General features: G+C 40.3%; 1 protein-coding gene across 1 annotated transcript in view; it reads left to right on the top strand.

The window, feature by feature from the left end:
* The first annotated feature begins 2,443 nt into the window (after nucleotides 1-2,443).
* STK26 (serine/threonine kinase 26) overlaps nucleotides 2,444-18,889 on the top strand; it is a 68,507-nt gene continuing 52,061 nt past the window's right edge. Inside the window, exons 1-2 of the mRNA XM_084870731.1 lie at nucleotides 2,444-2,600; nucleotides 2,701-2,851. Coding sequence (XP_084726857.1) covers nucleotides 2,810-2,851 — 42 coding nt within the window. The 5' untranslated portion in view covers nucleotides 2,444-2,600; nucleotides 2,701-2,809. The remainder of the gene's footprint in view (nucleotides 2,601-2,700; nucleotides 2,852-18,889) is intronic.

Raw genomic sequence — 18,889 nt, 5'->3', positions numbered from 1 at the left:
TACAGCAATGATCCAAACTGACAAGAATGTTGCCCACTGAGAGTTGGCATCCTACCTGAATAATCCTTATGTAGTAAGAGAAGTTGGATCTCTGGCCTCAAGGACCTAATAATCGTGTTGGGCAAACTAAACAAATGCAATGAATAAAATAAGAGGAAAAACTACAATGTGAGTGCTGCTTCCATGGACATGCGATAGGAGAAATTTGAAGGAGGGCTTGGAGCAACAAGGAAGGCTTCATGGGGATGGGATTTGAGATGAACCTTACCTACTGGAACTTGATTCAGACCCTTGTTACTCAAAGTGTGGTCTAAGAATTAGCAGTATTGACCACCTGTGAAATTGTTAGCAATGCAGAATCTTAGGCTCACTCCAGAGTTGCTAAGTGAAAATCTGCACTTTAAAGATAATCCCAGGGAATTTCTATGGACATTTAAGTTTAGGTCACACTGCAAGTTTCTTGTCAATGTGGCATTATTAAGTGTAAGCTGGGCTAGTGGAAATAGAGACTGAATTTGGGGACTGTCATCATATTAGAAGTCGTGAGGGCCTGGACTTGGGAAACAAGGAGTAAGGGAAATGCAATTATATATTTTATCATCTGAATGGAATTTTATCATTAAATGGAATATTACCCACCCATAAAAAAAGATGGGAATCCTGCCATTTACAACAATATGAATGAATCTTGGAAAGCATTATGCTAAGTGAAATAAATCAGACTGAGAAATACAAATATGTGGAATCTAAAAAATAACAAATTTATACAGAGAGTAGATTGGTGGTTGCCAGGGGCAGGAGATAAGGAAAATTAGTGAAGGTGGTCAAAGGGTACAAATTTCCAGTTATAAGATAAATAAGTTCTGGGGATCTAATGTACAGCACAGTAACTATAGTTAACAATACTATTTTGTATACTTAAAATTTGCTAACAGAATAGATCTTAAAAGTTAGAGATACCTGCATTTTAATTCCAAGCTTTACCACTTCTTAATTGTGTGAAATTTTACATTAAATTATTTAACCTGCCCAGCCAGGGTGACTCAGTGGTTGAGTTTTGACCTGTGAACCAGGAGGTCATTGTTAGATTCCTGGTCAGGGCACATGCCTGCGTTGCGGGCTTGATCCCCAGTGTGGAGTGTGCAAGATGGTTCTCTCTCAATAATGAGTCTCTCTCATCACTTACGTTTCTATCTATCACTCACTCTCACTTCCTCCCTGAAATCAATAAAAAATTATTTTTTAAAAATAAAATTATTTAACTTCACTGAGCCTTTTTTTAAAATCTGTAAAATGTGTGTGGGTGGCGGGGTGGGAGGCTATATGACCTCAGAGGGCCCTTGTAAAGATTCAGCAAGGTAACACGTATAGTGTTTAGCAGTCTCTGGTACAAAGTCAATGGCATCCATTAACAGTAACAATTTTGATAACAATAATAGTCTGTCTTTCGAGAAAGGTTCAAAAGGAACAAAAGAAATGCGTGTCTACTAGAGCCCTAACATTATGTTGTGTACAGACCTGTAACAACCTGCAAGATAGGAAATTCCATCCTCATTTTAGACTAGCACTTGGATATTACATTTTAAAAATATAAGTAACTTCTGTGGGTTCCCAGAGGTCCCTTCATGAGATTCCTGTAATTGTTATTATCATTGTTACTGTTATTATTAGGGTACTCTCAAAAGGCTTTACTCCCTCTTGGAGTGCAACCTAACATGGGGTGGAGGCAGGGAGTTGCTAAAACCACCGTCCAGTAATATGTACTGTCACTGATCCAATCTCATTTCCCATACCTCTATTATTCTCGTTAAAATTTCTGTGGATGAATCATCTGTTTTCCAAGTTACCTCTCTCTTACACCTGCAGTATTTGTGATGAAGAGAACCCCCAGTCTGGCTGCCGCCCACCAAGTGATATCATACGATGTACGGGTAGCCTCAGATTTAAGTCACCTGAAGAATATCTGGGGGCAGGGAATCTTGAAAGCAGGAGTGTGACTATGGATCTGCCCCAAGGCGTGAGGGCCCCAAGCTGGGGATACCCCACTCCAGGACTAGGTGTGGCTTTCTGTGCCTCCACCCTTGCCCAGCTCAGGATGCCAGCACTCCCCGAGTTTCAACTCAAAAGGTCTCCCAGGCTTCGTGTGCCCCAGCCTTGCACGCCTGCCTGCAACGTGGCCGCATCTGGGACGTCCTCTTACTCCCAGAGTCACCCAAACTCTTCCAGTCTTTGTCCAGGCCGAGCCAGATGCCCCAGTCCCTGGCTTCTCCCCTCCGCGCGCCTGCAATCTCCACCTTCTCGGGCTCCAGCAACTCCAGGCAAACCCCTGCACTCAAGAGTCTCAGTCTCTTGACACCGCCCGGCTGCGGGGCGGGGGCAGGGCCAGTGGTGGGACCGCCCCCAACCGCCTCCCGGACCAGCCCAGCCGAGCGGGCGGGTTGCTGGGGCGCCTCCACCTCCTCTTCCTAAAGCGGCGAGGCGCAGACGAGCGGCATCACTGGAGCCCAGGTCCCAGCCACCGCCGCGCACAGCTCCTCGAATTCAGGAGTAGGAGCACCAACCGAGGCGGCGGCAACAGCGGCCGGGGGGCGCCCTAAAAGGTAGACTGAGTCCCGGGGAGTCTCGTCGCGAAATGCCCACCTCCCAGCCCGTGGCTGCGCGCCACTAGTCCAGTAACCCCACTTCTGTGTGTCCTTCCAGGCCCGGGTCGAAAAGCCTGGGAGGGCCGCGGAGCTACCCCTGGAGGAGGAGCCAGTCCCAGCCCGAGGCGCCAGCAGCACCGAAGCAGCGCGGAGCAGCGATCGCTTTCATGGCCCACTCACCGGTGGCCGTCCGAGTGCCCGGGATGCAGGTGAGGAAGCTCAGGCCGCCCCTGGCACCCACGTGACTGCCCGGGAGCCTTCTGCTCTGGGCACTGGCATTGCCAGGCGGCCCCAGGACTCCCCCGAAGGCTGGGCCGATCGCTCTGGCCAGGTGACCTGGGAACTGGGCTCGAAGTGTTTTGTGGTGTTCAGGCTCAGTGGTGCCCTGTGCTGGGAAGGCGGGGGAGGACTGGGGCGCCCGTCGATGTCGGGATGGGGGGGCGGTTATAAAAACAGGCCGGAGTGAGACACCTGCGCCCGCTGAGAGTGATACCCTTGGGCGCTGGAGGAGAGAGAACTTCACTTGGGTAAGACGGAGGTGCCTCTGGATCTGTGGGATAGAACGCAAGTTGTGCCTCCTCCCTCCCCCCACAACACATACAACTTGGGGCGGAGCTAGACGAGAGGGTGTTGTTGGCGGCGACGTTGAATTGGGCTCTTCCTGTGTGCCTTGAGTGAGGCGCGAGGTGACTTCGTTTCCCTTTTTGGTGCAGCTTAAGGGCAAAGTTGTAACTCGCTCCCCCACCTGGCCTGACCCCATAGTTCAGTGTGAGAAATGTGGGATCCCATATCAGAGTCACCTAGGAGATGACTCTCTAGCCCCCTTCTCTGCCTTTCCCACAAGATGACTGTTGCATGTGGTTAAAGGAAGCTTTTTGTACTGGATAAGGGGCTGTTGCAATGGGACTCAACTTCTTACTGGAGATCTGCCCAGCCCCCTTATTATATTTTCATTTTATTAAAGAAGAAATGGCTATAGCCATACTTTTTATGCTAGTACTGTTTTTAATCGGTGCATTTCAAGCTAGCTACTAAATGTTATACAAGTCTACTAAGTTTTAAGCATTCACGTTTCATTTTTTCCTTTGTCACATAGCCTACACAACCTACTTATGAATAGAGACTAAAAACACTTAAGCCTCATTCTCTCATTGTCTTCTAAAAATGTGAAAGCAAACTTTTTCCAAGTTCAAAAAACTTTTTTTCATTAGTAAATAGCTTATATTTCATTAGGGCCTCGATTTACTGCTAGTTGATGCATGACATTCATCTTTTTTTAAGCAATCTGTCACATATTATACATGGTCACAAAAAAGTTATTTTTTAAGATACTCCCCCCCCCCCAAAAAAAAAGAACCATTTGTGTTAGCCATATATCTAATCTTAGGGCTCCAGTGTATCCTAAGCACCAGGTTATTTAACTGAATAAAGTATAGAGCAAGTCTAAGTTGAGTCCCAGGAAGTCGGTGTGTATTTAATAAAAAAAGAGAGGAAGAAAAGGGAAAATAAGAAATATTAGGGCTTCTAAAAAAGTTAATCCATTCAAGTTTTACAAAATGCCCCTCTTCAAGTTTATTTTTTCTTTTCAGGACACCCCCACTTCCCCCCTCTTCCCCCCATGGGCCCTGCCCCACACCCCATTCATTCAGTTCTGCCTTTGATTGTATTAAGTGAATTAGTAGTTTGCAACACTACAGTTTTGGAAGAAAGTGTGAAAATTTTCTCACTGTGCCCTTCTTTCCATTATGTGGAGAAAAGATCTTTACAGATGTAAAGTTGGTCTCCGAGGGTTTTCAAGCTTTTCTCTCCATTGTGTGCTGGAGAGTCTGCTTGTATTTGTCAGCAGAGTGAGTGCCTCCCCTTTACCAAGTTCCTGATTGTGAAAAACTCTGTGTGCCGGAAAAATATGTGTACTAAAAGAGAAAATAGTTTCTGGGGTTTATTTCATTTGTCTTGACTTTATTTGATTTATATGGATTCTGGTCCTTATTTGATTTGTCTTTATTTGATTTATATGGTTTAGGAACTGCTTGCTATTCAGTATTTCTTACTGCTCCTAGCTTTGTTGAATTATCTGAGTTTCCTATCTCTGGAATTGCTAAATGTTAATTAAAATTCTTTAGAATATGAATCATGTATTTTAAATGATAAATTCTACCTTTCACTTTATGCCTTCCCAAAGTTGTGATTACTTTGTTCAACCTAATTTGGCGAGTGCAATCTCTCAATATTAGCAAAGAAGAGAGAAATATTTTTTTGTCACTTTCTCCGTCTTAATAAAAATGGTGAATTCTGAACTTCTTATTTCCATTTTCTTGTATATGTAGTTTTTAAGCATTTGGTGCAACACAAATGTTTTCCACAGTTAAAATTGTACAGTACTCTAAAAATAAATTTAACGGCATGCAGTGTGACTTGAGCCTAGATTTCTTTTACTATTCTTTTGTTCAAAAATATTGCAGATGAGATGCAGAAATATATCATGAGATTTTGAAATTCCCCTAGAGTTTTGTTAAAGAGTTAGGAGTAACTTTTGGACCTTTAGACTAGTAAAAAAAAAAAACAAACTCTGATTAACCATGTGTTCTTGAAATTAATGTATAGTAAGTATTTCCACAAATCAGGATGAAGTGGTTGCCTGGCCTATAACTTTTTAACAGTTTATTTTAGAGAATTGCGAAGATTGATGGAAAAAATGATTTTTCCAGAAATAAAAACAAAATTACTTTATCCACAATGTTTTTCTCCCCCTCACCCCCTGCCCCAGGAGAGATGTGAAGTAAAAGCTGAGCTACCTGTTCTATCACTTAAGACTTCCAGCATTCCTGACTTTCAAACAAAGAAATTTCTGTTGCCACTAGTTTAAAATAGAAAAGAAACTTGGAGTGACGAAAGAAAATCCAGGATTTGGTCCAGTTTAAACTCTTCCTTATGAATTAGTTATTCAAACTCATTGTTGATATTTCTTAATATTGTGGTAATGAACATTTTTGCCACATTACACCAAATGTCAAGGATATGAATTTTTTTGTATTTAATTTGTGCTTACTTCTTTAGTATATAACTAAAGGAATTTTCCATACCAGGAGCTAAACTCTTGAAAAATATTTAAAGCACAACTTTTTATAGCACAACTTTAAAAAAACGAATCAATAAACCTGTTTCTTTCCACTGAAATATTTACTCTTTAATGATTTAAAACATGTTTTTTTCCTTTGAAATTTTTAGTTATAAATCATGCTTAAGTTTGTTATTTCCCTTTAGAACCTGCATTGGTATTTCTAAAGACAAGTATTTTAAACTGGTTGTTAAATATTTTATAAAATATAGGTAGGAGAATAAAGTTAAATGTTGAATTGGAGTGCTAAGTTATGGTGTGCTTTATGTTATGTCTCTTGTGAAATAATTTTTTTAAGTTCTTGCTAAAGAATTTAAAAATTAGCTTTCATGTATCCTTAAATATGATCAAATTGGTACTATTTTTGAATGGTTTCAGCTTTGAGGTTTGAGATGGAAATGAGGTTTAACACTTTATTGAAGACTTCTGTTAAGAGGTAGAAAACATTGGCTTGCATTGGTGAACTTAGTTACTGGGCTCTGAGAAGGATACATAAGTACATATACTAAATGATCTCTACCTTTAAAAATCTTAAAATGTTGTCAGGGAGTTAAATCTAACACATGAAATATCAACTAATGTAAAATATGTAATACTCTATAATAGAATTTTCTGAGTGGAAGTGTTGAAGATTTACAGATGATAAACTAACCCCAAAGGATTGTTGTTAGGATCTATATTGGAGAAAGTACTTCCAAGCAGAGAAAAATTCTGAGAAAATGTGTGTAGACAAGGAAGGGCACACCTGCTAAATGCGGGTGTGCACACAGTCTTTGAGAATGAGATAAAAATCACATGGACTATGATGAAGAATTCTTCTAGAGTCGTGTTTCCCAGACTTTGACATATGTGTACCCCTTCTATAATTTTCGTGACTCTGAGTACCCCTCGTAATCATGAGAACGTAGAATTAGACGCAGCTAAGCACGGTGCAGTGCATATCCCCACCAAACTCCGGTGCAACGCGTACCCCCACCAAATTCTTCCCATACCCCTGGGGGTACACATACCACACTTTGGGAAACACTGCTCTAGAGACATAATAGAAGGTAAAATTGGAAAATTTTTATTGGCTCCAGATTACAATAGTTCTTGACTTCTAAGAAAGGCTTTTGGCCTTTGGGCTAGCCATTATACATTTCTGAATAAGGGAGACTCAGTGAACAAAGTTGTATATAGGAAGAGCAATCTCAACATTGGATTAATTGATGATCTGGATAATTGAGAGATTTGAGGCCATTTGATCTACTGAGGCTATTTCAGTGGGATAATTATGTCTGTTCAGATGTAATGGGCCTTGAATTAACTGCCTTCCATACGTCTAATACTACGAAGAAAAAAAATAGAGATTACCAGATTTAACAATTAGCCAGTTAAGGAAAGAGGAATATAAGCTTTTGTAGTATTTAATATGGGTAACTGGGAGAATTATGATATATCTTAAATAATTGGAAAGTCATGGAGAAGAGCCAGATCTAGTAGGACATTAATGATTTCTGTTTAAGGGGACATATCTTCAACTTAAGTATGATTTATAACTGAATACTTCAAAGAAAAACATGTCTTACATCATAAAAGAATAAATATTTGTGTGGAAATAGGTTTGTTGCTTTACTTCTTTTTTTTCTGTTAGGTTTGAGGTAACAATGGGATGACAAAGTTAAAATGTAGAACATGTTTATTATCTTGCTTGTGGTGATGGTTTCCACACACGAATTCTTATGTCCAAACTCATCAAATTGTATACATTAAATTATACATTTTTGTATATCAATATGCCTCAATTAAGCTGTCTTTAAAAATTGTTCAGCAAATACTTGAAAATGTAGGTTTGATGCTTTAGTTATTTATCACACATTTACTAAGCACTTACTATATGCCAGTCTCTTTTCTTGAAATTGAAGAATATGAGCCACCAGGAGGGAGAAGGTCATAATGACAGAGAATATGTTTAAGTGAGGGCCCTCATGAGATAGAAAGTATAGGTGAAGGATCGGCTTATAAGGAAAGGATCAGTGACTTTAAGGTGCATGGGAGGAAGAGAAAATGTGTCAGGACCCAGAAGGACTTAACTGAGGGGATTCCTTAACATTTTACTCTCATCATGAAACCTAAATTGGAGAAAAGGATTTGGATTTGGTGCCAGAATCTAGCATGTGAAGTTCTTTTTTTTTTTTTAAATATATTTTTATTGATTTTGTACAGAGAGGAAGGGAGAGAGATAGAGAGTTAGAAACATCGATGAGAGAGAGTCATCGATCAGCTGCCTCTTGCATACCCCCTACTGGGGATATGCCCGCAACCAAGGTACATGCCCTTGACCGGCCAACGCTCTACCACTGAGCCAAACCGGTCTTGGCCAGCATGTGAAGTTCTAACCTCCCTTGTACCTTCTGAAGGTAATAATAAGTTTTGCAATTTGAGGTGAAAGTAGAAAGCATTGCCTGGCATTGATTAAACTCAAACCATTGTCCTATTGGTGAGCAGTTGATACAGAAATGTTGAGTATGCTAATGATAATGACAGCAGACCATCTGAGACAGAATAATACAAGACAACTGTTACCTGGGAAAGTTGGGACTGGTTAGAAAATATGGTGTCAGGGGACTAGAGGCTACAGGAAGAGTAAACAGTAATTGGGTGTGGTAGGACACGTGCCTTGAACACTAAAGAGGGTCTAGAAATGGCACTTGACAACAAATGTCCATCATCTACTTCTCTTGCTTGAGTCATAGAAAATAAGAGAATATTATTTAGAAGGTGCTTAAGAAACATTGAACAGTGTGATACTGTGTTTTTATTCTGGCTGTCATTTATTTAGTGACCTTGAACAAATTATTTATGAAATGAGGAATAATAAAAGCTAAATTTTCTTTGCCTCAATGAAATGTTATTAAGATGAATTAACTATCATCTGTAGAATATATTTTGAGCTCCTTTATAAAATGTGTATGATGTATGTGGACAGTTACTCTTGCAAAGCAATGTTTTCATGTCATTATCTTATCTATCTTTTGTGTGATAACCCACATTTTTTGAAATCCACTACCCCTCCGCACACATACACATGCCAATACCATCACCAGGCACCAAATCCTCTGCTCAACTTTCCAGACTTTCTGTTATCCAGCTCCTTGCTACAGATATAAACTTAGTTATCACTACTTTTCAATAAGAAATCCCTTTTGTTCTACCATGCCAGTTACAGTTCAGTAATTACTGACTGACCAAATCCTACCTGATATTCAGGGTTTCCATCTTACTTTCTCCATGAACGTTCTCTAAATGTTCCAGACTACCAAAATCTCTTTCATTTCCAAGCACTTATTTTATCTATTGACAGTAGCAAAAAACTCAGTCCTTGATTTATATGCTGCCTTAGATTTTTTTTTCTAATTATATATGTTACTAGGGGCCCAGTGCACGAAATTCGTGCGCTGGGGGTTGGGGGGTCCCTCAGCCCAACCTGCCCCCTCTCACATACCTCTCACATACTGGGAGCCCTCAGGGGATATCCTACTGACAGCAGTCTGGCCTCCCTTTGTGGGAGGCAACCTGGCTGATCAAGGGAAGGCACCAGTCCCATCACCCCGCTACTGCAGCCACTGCCAGTCACCGCAACCACCAAGGTGTTTTCATCAACAGGGACTCCAGTCCCTTCACCAAGAAAAAATGACAATTTTTTTAGGCATTTTCAAGATGTGTCTTTCATAAAATATGCATTTATTTCTCCTTCCTTCCTTCCTTCCTTCCTTCCTTCCTTCCTTCCTTCCTTCCTTCCTTCCTTCCTTCCTTCCTTTCTTTCTTTCTTTCTTTCTTTCTTTCTTTCTTTCTTTCTTTCTTTCTTTCTTTCTTTCTTTCTTTCTTTCTTTCTTTCTTTCTTTTCTCCTCACCTGAGGATATGTTTCCATTGACTTTTAGAGTATGTGGAAGAGAAAGGGAAAGACAGAGAGCAACATCAAAGTGAGAGGAACACTTTGACTGGTTGACTCCTGCATGAGCCCTGATCTGGGCCCCAACCAGGGAGGAGCCTGCAACCTAGGTACATGCCCTTGATCAGAATCAAAACTGGACCCTGTGGTTGGCAAGCCTAGGCATTATCCACTGAGCCAAACTAGCTAGGGCAGGATATGATATTTCTTAGCCCTCCAACAGCAGACCTTCAGTTTTTTCTCCAGAAGTGTGGTGGAAAAACCCTAGATCACCTTTTTGGATTCTTATTACCCAAGTTACTAAGAATATTACCAGTGGCATACAGGAAGCTTAGCCAATGTGCAGTCACAAAAGATGTTTCCTCTATAGTTCACACCAATCATGGGCTGGGCCCTGCTGAGGCGTAAAGCCTCTGGCCGAAGCTTTAGGCCTGGGCAGGGGCCCTCCAGGTCCCTCTGATCACCGGCTCTGCCCCTGCCCAGGCCTGCCCAGGCTGAAAGCTACTTGGGCAGGAGCAGAGCCCCAGCTCCCTGCAATTGATTGCAGGGGGTCCGCTCCTGCCCAAGCCGAAAGCAGATGCCCAGCTCCCTGCGATTGATCACAGGGGTCCGCTCCTGCTCCCTGAGATGGATCATTGGGGGGGGGGGTCTGCTCCTGCCCAGGCCTTACCTCACAATGACCTGGGTGCCAGGATGTACCTGGGACACAGGTGCTGGACGCCTATGTATGCAAATTAACCGCCATCTTATTTGGGTTGATTTGCATAGTCACTCCGATTGGCTATGAGTGTAGCGAAGGTACGGTCAATTTACATGTTTGTCTTCTATTATTAGGTAAGATACTTGTCCTCCAAACTAGGTTGTACATTTCTTAAAGGCAAGGACCACATATTTTACCTTTTTTATACCATTAAGTATGAATTATATGCAATTGGCTGAGTGCAGTATAGATTAGACTTACTTTTCTAACTTTTTACCATTCTGTTTCTTTAATGATACATATTGTGTGATGTTTAAATTATTGTAGTTCATAAAGGCTAGTTTATATGTACACAATGTAGATTTTTTTCTACTTATTAAAATGATTTAAATGTATTATATGTATTATATCTAAGAAAATATACTTGTAAATAACCAACTATTCACACTAAAGCTCTCATTCCCTTACCTTCCAAGGCCTTTGAGGGAATAGGGAGCCTCATTGCTTTCTGTAACTAAGGCTGATTTCAGACAAATTTCTGCCTTTGGGAGAAAAAGAACCTTTTGTACCTGCCCTCTGTTTCCACCCCTCCAAAACAAACAAATAAAAAAAGAAAGTACATTTCTCTCCAGCTGTCACATTAGCAGAGTCTGATAAATTTTGTTCATAGTAAGTTGTTTTTGATTAATGACTTAGTGTATGACTTCTCCCATGGATGTTCATATTTTACAGGGAATAATGCCTTTAAAAAAGGAAATCTAATAGTAAATTTTGGACAGATTGATGATAGTTTTTGACTGAATGATGTTTTTTGTAAGAGTGGTAGTTTTACTTGTTGCTAGAAAATGGGATTAGGAGAACAAAAATTAACACCAATATTAAGTGTGATGCAATAAACTCCTTTTCATTTGTCATCACTAAGTCTCAAAAAATTTCTACTACAGGAACATATAAAACAATGTGTCTCTGGAGGAATGCCATGTGACAACTCCTTTTTAAAAGAACAAAGAAATCTTACCTAATAATAGACAAACATGTAAATTGACCATACCTCCGTTACACCCACAGCCAATCAGAGTGAGTATGCAAATTAACCCAACAAAGATGGTGGCTAATTTGCATACTTAGATGCCCAGAAGCCTCCATCCAGGAACATCCTTGGCACCCAGATCACTCCAAGGTAGGACCAGCTTGGGCCCTGAGCAGCCTGGGAAGGGCCTGAGCCAGGGGGCTCCTGGGCAGGGCCAAGCCTGTGATTGGAGCCAAGGGGGCAGGAGCAGAGCTGGCCATCTGAGGGAGCTGGGGGACCCTGGCTCCAGGCCCTGTGATCAGAGGGAGAAGGAGCCAGCCATTGGAGCGAGGGGGAGCCAGCAATCAGAGCGAGAGGGGAGCCAGGGATTGGAGCAAAAGGGAGCCAGCCATCAGAGCGAGTGGGAGTCAGCCATAGGAAGGAGAGGGAGCCAGAGATGGGGGAGAGGGAGCCAGTGATTGGAGGGAGAGGGAGCCAGTGATTGGAGGGATCTGGGGGGGAGGGAAGAGTGTCATAGGCTTTAGGCCTGGGCAGGGATGGAGCCTGCAATTGGAGGGAGCTGGAGGGCACCTGCCCAGGCCCCGAGGCTTTAGACCTGAGTAGGGGCAGAGCCGGAGATTGGTGAGAACTAAGTTTCTAATCCACTTGATCTATGTACCTTTTCTGACTGCTCATTGGCTAAGCTCCCTGTATGCCACTAGTAATATTCTTAGTAACTTGGGTAATAAGAATCCAAAAATGTGATCCAGGGTTTTTCCACCACACTCCTGGAGAAAAAACAAACAAACAAAGGTCCACTGCTGGAGGGCTAAGAAATGTCATGTCCTGCCCTAGCCGGGTTGGCTCAGTGAATAATGTGTTGGCCTGCTGACAGCAGGATCTGGGTTTGATTTTGATCAAGGGCATGTACCTAAGTTGCAGGCTCTTCCCTGGCTGGTACCCAGGTCAGGGCTCATGCAGGAGTCAACCAGTCAAAGTGTTCCTCTCACTTTGATGTTGTTCTCTGTCTCTCCCTTTCTCTTCCACATTCTCTAAAAATCAATGGAAATATATCCTCAGGTGAAGATTAAAAAAAGAAAGAAAGAAATGTCATATCCTATGAAAGACACATCTTGAAAATGCCTAAAGAAAGTTGTCATTTTTTCATGGTGAAGGGACTGAAGTCCGGGTTGATGAAAACACCTTGGTGGCTGTGGTGACTGGTAGTGGCTATAGCAGTGGGGTGATGGGGCTGGTGCCTTCCCCTGACCAGCCCAGTCACCTCCCATAAAAGGAGCAGGTTTAAGCCATCAGTAGCACATCCCCTGAGGGTTCCCAGTATGTGAGAGGGGGCAGGCTGGGCTGAGGGACTGTCCCCCCTGTGCACAAATTTCATGTATTGGGCCCCTCATCAATAAAACATACACAAATAACATTTTGACTGCATCTGAAGTACATTTCTCGTATGGTTGCCTGCCATTTTAGACTAAGGTGTTATGTGGTAGAAACAACATCTTTGAATTAATGCTTATAGAAATCAAACATTTTCAAAAGATATCAACTAATTCTTCTCAACAATACTATGAAATTCCTCGCAGCAATACTTTTCCAATAGGAAAAGGCCTTCAAATATGGATTAAAAAACAAAATAGCAAATTGATGGCCAACTCTATCCACCATTCGCTTTGTTGCCCCTTCCTAAAATTTTATATAATTGAGGAATTATATGATTATATGTGGATCACCTGACTTGCACATTCAAAGAAACTAGGAAACCTAGTACAAAGGAAATCTTGTTTTTCTTCTCTGTTCTTACCTCTTCCCCTTCTCCCCCCTCACCAGCATTTACCTCACTGGAGATAGAGGTACCCTCCCCCTCAACCTTTTATGGACTTGTTTCAGCATTTTCCTAATAGCATCCTACTGGGCTTTCCTTTCCTTCATTTATCATATGGTCATGGATTAGAATGATCCTTGTCCTAAAAAATCAGATTAGCCTATTGGTCTGACATAGCTCTGGATATTCTAGCAAAATTATGGTTCATACTTCTTTTGGACTAGAGTAAGCAAAATTGTAGACAGCTCAGATGAAAGAGTTGAAAATATTCCAATTTTATATTTAAGTGTCCACTTCTTTCTGGTCAAGTAATTTAAAAAATGTGCTGTTAAGGAAATCCAAAAAAATTATGTTTTTGTCTTTTTCTTATGAAAAACTTTTCAACCTTTTTTTTTGTGATACTTGTACAGAGATTGTGTTCTTAGTGGTTTTTTTCCCAAGCCCTTTTCATCTGTTTAAAAAAAGTAAGAAAAATAAATATGTAAAACTCTATTAGTTTAAACTCAAATGACTGAAAAAAAGTATGGATTCAAATTTACCATCATTGTATTTTTCAATTTGTTTATTATAGAACAATAGAGTGTCTTGCTAAAGAATAACAGTTGCTTTGAATTATAGAAACAGCTTACTACTACCAAATTAATGAGGTTTTCTTGGATACAACATCCATATCACACTTGATGTGTTAGGGAATTTCTAAGCACACTAGTGAGTTACTCTACCAGGTTTCAAGAGTGCCTAGTAACACAATCCTAGGAGTGAATTTTTGGTGGAAGAAATACTTCAAGAACATCTAGACACATCCAGATTTTTCTTTGAAAATGCATTTTTTGAGTCACGTGTTAGTGCCTTTTAATCCCCTCCCCCAGCTTTCTATTAAGCCATTGGCTTTGGACATATCATTTTACAGTATATTATATCAAACTGGGATTTGATTTGTTGATGCAGAATAGTATAAATAGCACAATAGTGGGTGATGGGGAAGGGATAGGTAACATAGATAATCAGGTGGGGCATAAGTTGTTATTAATGCAATAAATTTGGTGGAAGCTGAGCCAATAGGAATTATAGTCATAATTTCCTCCCAAAGCCTCTGCCTCATGATTATGTCTGCCCACTGTAGCTAGTAAAGTTTCTCAGCTCTCTGGTCTCAATTTCCTGCCGCCAGCCTTAAATTTAAGCAGAAGCACAAAAGAAACCAATCAGCAAACCATGCACATATGCTACTAAGTATGGTGAAAGAAAATACAACTTTGACCTCTGTGGTTAAGGGGGCATAGGCAGTGTGCCTGGCAGCTTTAGGGAAAGAAGCATATTTCAAATGTATGCTTTTTAAATGATACTGACCTCATGGGAAGGACAGTTAGCAAACTCATTCATTAGGGTCCTATTTGCTTCTCTAGTTTTAGTTCAAATCCTTTGTTTTAGTTTAACTCTGAGCCTTCCTATGTGCCTGTCAGTAAGTAGTGATATATTGACTTTCCCAGGTTGCACTGGTGATCCAGGTTTAATGTTTTTCACACTTAGTCTGCATAAAATAATGGTGTGATTTAAACTAGAAAAGTATTTGCAGCAAAGTTTAGAGGTCTAATTTGTATAGGATGAGGTGCTCGATGTCTGTGTTTGAGATGCAAAAAATATAAAAGTAGTTTATACTATAACTAGAGGCCTGGTGCAAAAAAAAAAAAATGTGCACAGGTAGGGTCCCAAGGCCTGGCTGGCAATCAGGGCCTGCTGGATGCCAGCTGGGGCCTCCCTTCCCTGACTACTGGCTGCTGGCAGGGGCCTTCCTTTATTCCACGCCACCCTCTGGTAGTCACCACACATTATAGCAAGCAATCAAACTCCCTGTTTCCCAGTCAAACACTGGAGTGGACACTTTGCATATTTGTTTTTTATAGAGAGAGACTGGAGAAACTTGACATGGGTACATATAGAAATCTAAGAACACAGAGCAATAGTGATGAATTCCAAATAGGACTGATACTGCCATAGAAGCATTCCAAGGAAGACTGTACTAAGGAAAAGAACTCTCATTTACGGAGTACCTTTCTGCTAGGTATTCATGCTTTACATCACTGTACTACATTGCTTCTAGGCAGGGCAGCCTTCAACAGACCCTTCAAGGAGAATGGGAGATAGACAAGAGAAAAGGACAAAGAGGCACACACAAGGTTCTTTCTATAACAGAGGTTTGAGGTAGGTGCTTATTGCCATGAATGGATAGGACTAAATTGTAAAAGGCCTGGGATACCAAATAGTTTTTAAAATCCTGTCTACAACAAGGAGGTTTTTTTTTTTTTTTTTTTTTCAGCAAGAAAGTAAACTGATGAGAGCAATACGGTTTTTTGTTTGTTTTTGGAGATTGCATTAGGCTTCCAACCCAGCAGGCTGGGTTAGAGAAGTGGAAGGCTATATATACTATGCAAATATTGTAATAGCTCAGGCTATAGAAATAAGGATTTGATGTAGGGCAGTGATGGACAAACCTGAGCATACACAAGAACCACCTAGAAGGTTTGTTAAAACAAAGATTGTCAGGCCTCAGTTCTAGAACTTCTGGTTCAATAGGTTTGAAGTCGGGTCTTGAATTTTGCATATCTTATGAGTTCCCAGATGTTCTGCTGGTCTGAGGATCACTCTGAGCACCACTGAAGGAAGACTAACAGACCATGGTTACTAATTCCATATGGAAAGGGAAGAAATATGAATGGAGAGTAAAGACTCAAAGACATGGCTGAGTTTGAAAGAAAATTAGTTCATTTCTAGAAATGTTGACTTTTTAAGTGCTGGCCACAAATCCCAGCAGAAGTAATTAGTTACAGGTTTGTTCAAGAATGAAGATCGATATTGGAGGTGCTGCATGGAAATAGATCGGTGGTCGGCAAACTGTGGCTCACGAGCCACATGCGGCCCCTTGAGTGTGGCTCTTCCACAAAATACCACAGCCTGGATGAGTCTATTTTGAAGAAGTGGCATTAGAAGAAGTTTAAGTTGAAAAATTTTGGCTCTCAAAAGAAATTTCAACCGTTGTACTGTTGATATTTGGCTCTGTTGATTAATGAGTTTGCCGACCACTGAAATAAATAGATGAAATTGTGAGGAATTAAAATAACATGATTTTTGCTCTAGCTCATGTTTCTCAGTGGCTAGAACATTGGCCCTCCCTGTCACTCTCTCTAAAATAAATAGATAAATAAATAATGTAACATAACATGCTTTCCAATTATCATTCTAAGAGGCCAAACTCAACATTGTGTTAAATTCTGCAACTTCCAAAATCTCGGTCACCCATCAACTTCTGTTTCTTTGATCCAGGTAGGCTTGAACACTTAGTAAATGCTCCTATCTCCAAATGAAAAACAGTTTTATTAAGAACATGAATTCGCCGAAACCGGTTTGGCTCAGCGGTAGAGCGTCGGTCTGCGGACTGAAAGGTCCTGGGTTCGATTCCGGTCAAGGGCATGTTCATTGGTTGCAGGCACATCCCCGGTAGGGGGTGTGCAGGAGGCAGCTGGTCGATGTTTCTCTCTCATCGACATTTCTAGCTCTCTATCTCTCTCCCTTCCTCTCTGTAAAAAATCAATAAAATATATTTTTTTAAAAAAAAGAACATGAAATATATTTGGTCTTCGAGTTATAAAAATGCAATTTGGCTAATAAAATGCCAGTAAAATAAAATGCCAGTATCATATATTCCAGTAAATGGCAATATTGCCCCCAAATGTAGATATTTTTAAGACTTTTTTCCCCCAATTTTGACATATTGCCAATTTTTATTATTTATAATTCCTTTTCCTCATGCTGTTACTCGCCCTTCCTCTATCCAAGTCCTGGACTTAATAACCCTGGACTGCTATTATGTGAAAACTACCCATTCACAGTGAAAACTTTGGAAACTTATGTTTACATATGTAAATTCCTGGAGGTGAAAGGAAGTTACTTCTGTACCATTAAGGAAATATCAAGCCACTTCCTAAATGAGCTTTTTGACTCCAGCTTCAGCTCTCTAAAATATTCTCCATACCTATCAGATTAATGAATTACTGTTTTCCAACAAGTACCATGCAGAAGAGCTCAGAGCTTAGTTAAAACAAAGGATTAGGACTGGAAATGAGAGAAGCAAATAGGGACTATTTAATGTGTTTGCCAACACCTAACAATGTGAACAAACTTGATTACACACCTCATTCATCAGTCTTGGACCTAAGTCACTTCCAATTTCTAAAATGAACACACAACCATTAAAACAAAATTAACCCTCCTAATCAAAGTTTGCCACAAATGAGGGTGATCGAAAGCATGTGCAGAAATGTACCTCTACATTTTGAAGAATATTTAATTATCATTAGAATAAATTCCTTGAGTCCCTGGGAAACTTTAGGGAATACAATTTGTTCAGGTGTAAAAATTCTGATATGTTTACCTAATACCTCTCACTTCTTATGTGGTAGCTGTTTTACAGGTTACTTTTTTTCCCCCCATTATTCTGAGTGGTAGATTAAGTTTTTGTTAAAGAAAATTGATGGGTGTGTGTGTATATGCACACAAAATGTACAGTTGACCCTTGAACAACATGGGAGTTAGGAGAACTGAATCCTGATCAGTCAAAAGTCTGAGTATAACCGAGACCAGTTTGGCTCAATGGATAGAGCGTCGGCTTGGGGACTGAAGGGACCTGGGTTCGATTCCGGTCAAGGGCATGTACCTTGGTTGCGGGCATATCCCCAGTAGGGGGTGTACAAGAGGCAGCTGATCGATGACTCTCTCTCATCGATGTTTCTAGCTTTCTATCTCTCTCCCTTCCTCTCTGTACAAAATCAATAAAATATATTTTTTTAAAAAAGTCTGAGTATACCTGTTGACACCCAAAAAAACTAACTTCAGTCATCCCTTGGTATGTATGAGGGATTGTTTCCAGAACCTCCCATGCAGATACCCAAATCCTCAGGTGCTCGGGGCTCTTATATAAAATGGTGTCAAACAGTGCATTCAGATTGCATATAGTGAGTCCTTCACATCTGAAGATTCTCAACTGTGGATGGAAAATACTGTTTTGCATCCGCCATGGGTTGATTCCATGGATACAGAGGGCAGAGTGTATATTTATTAAATAATATACATATAAATGGACCAGCCCAGTTCAAACTACTTGTTGTTCAAGAGTCAACTGTATATTGTACATGAAATATATTTTATGTCTGAAAACACTTTTAATCTGTTCAAGAAAATAAGGCTCAACATTTGCTTATAGAGTTTTTAATCCATTCTACCAATTTTAGACATAATTCTTTTTTTAAAGTAGAAAAGTGAATTATAGTACTAAAAATGGGTAAAAGATAAGATGATCACTAAGTTCAAGAAGCAGAAAATTATAATTTGACAATGTCATTTAAGAAGGTCTTTATATAATGAGAATTCAGTAAAAATTATGCACTCAGTAAAAATTATGGATTTGCTAAATATATTTTATTAGATAGAAATATGTAGGATTCTTTACCCTTTTTAAGAATATTTACTCTAATGTAAATACATATATTTATATGTACCTCAGTCTAAATATGTAATGGGGTTAACAGGGTTTTATACATGCTGCATTTTTATCATGGCTAGCTCTTTCTGCCTTTAATATTAAAATTATTATTGTTCTT

The sequence above is a fragment of the Pipistrellus hanaki genome, assembly GCF_964339955.1.
Source record: "Pipistrellus hanaki genome assembly, chromosome: X".
Taxonomy (NCBI): Eukaryota; Metazoa; Chordata; class Mammalia; order Chiroptera; family Vespertilionidae; genus Pipistrellus; species Pipistrellus hanaki.
The sequence above is the reverse complement of the archived record's forward strand: the minus strand, read 5'-3'. Positions and strand labels throughout refer to the sequence as shown.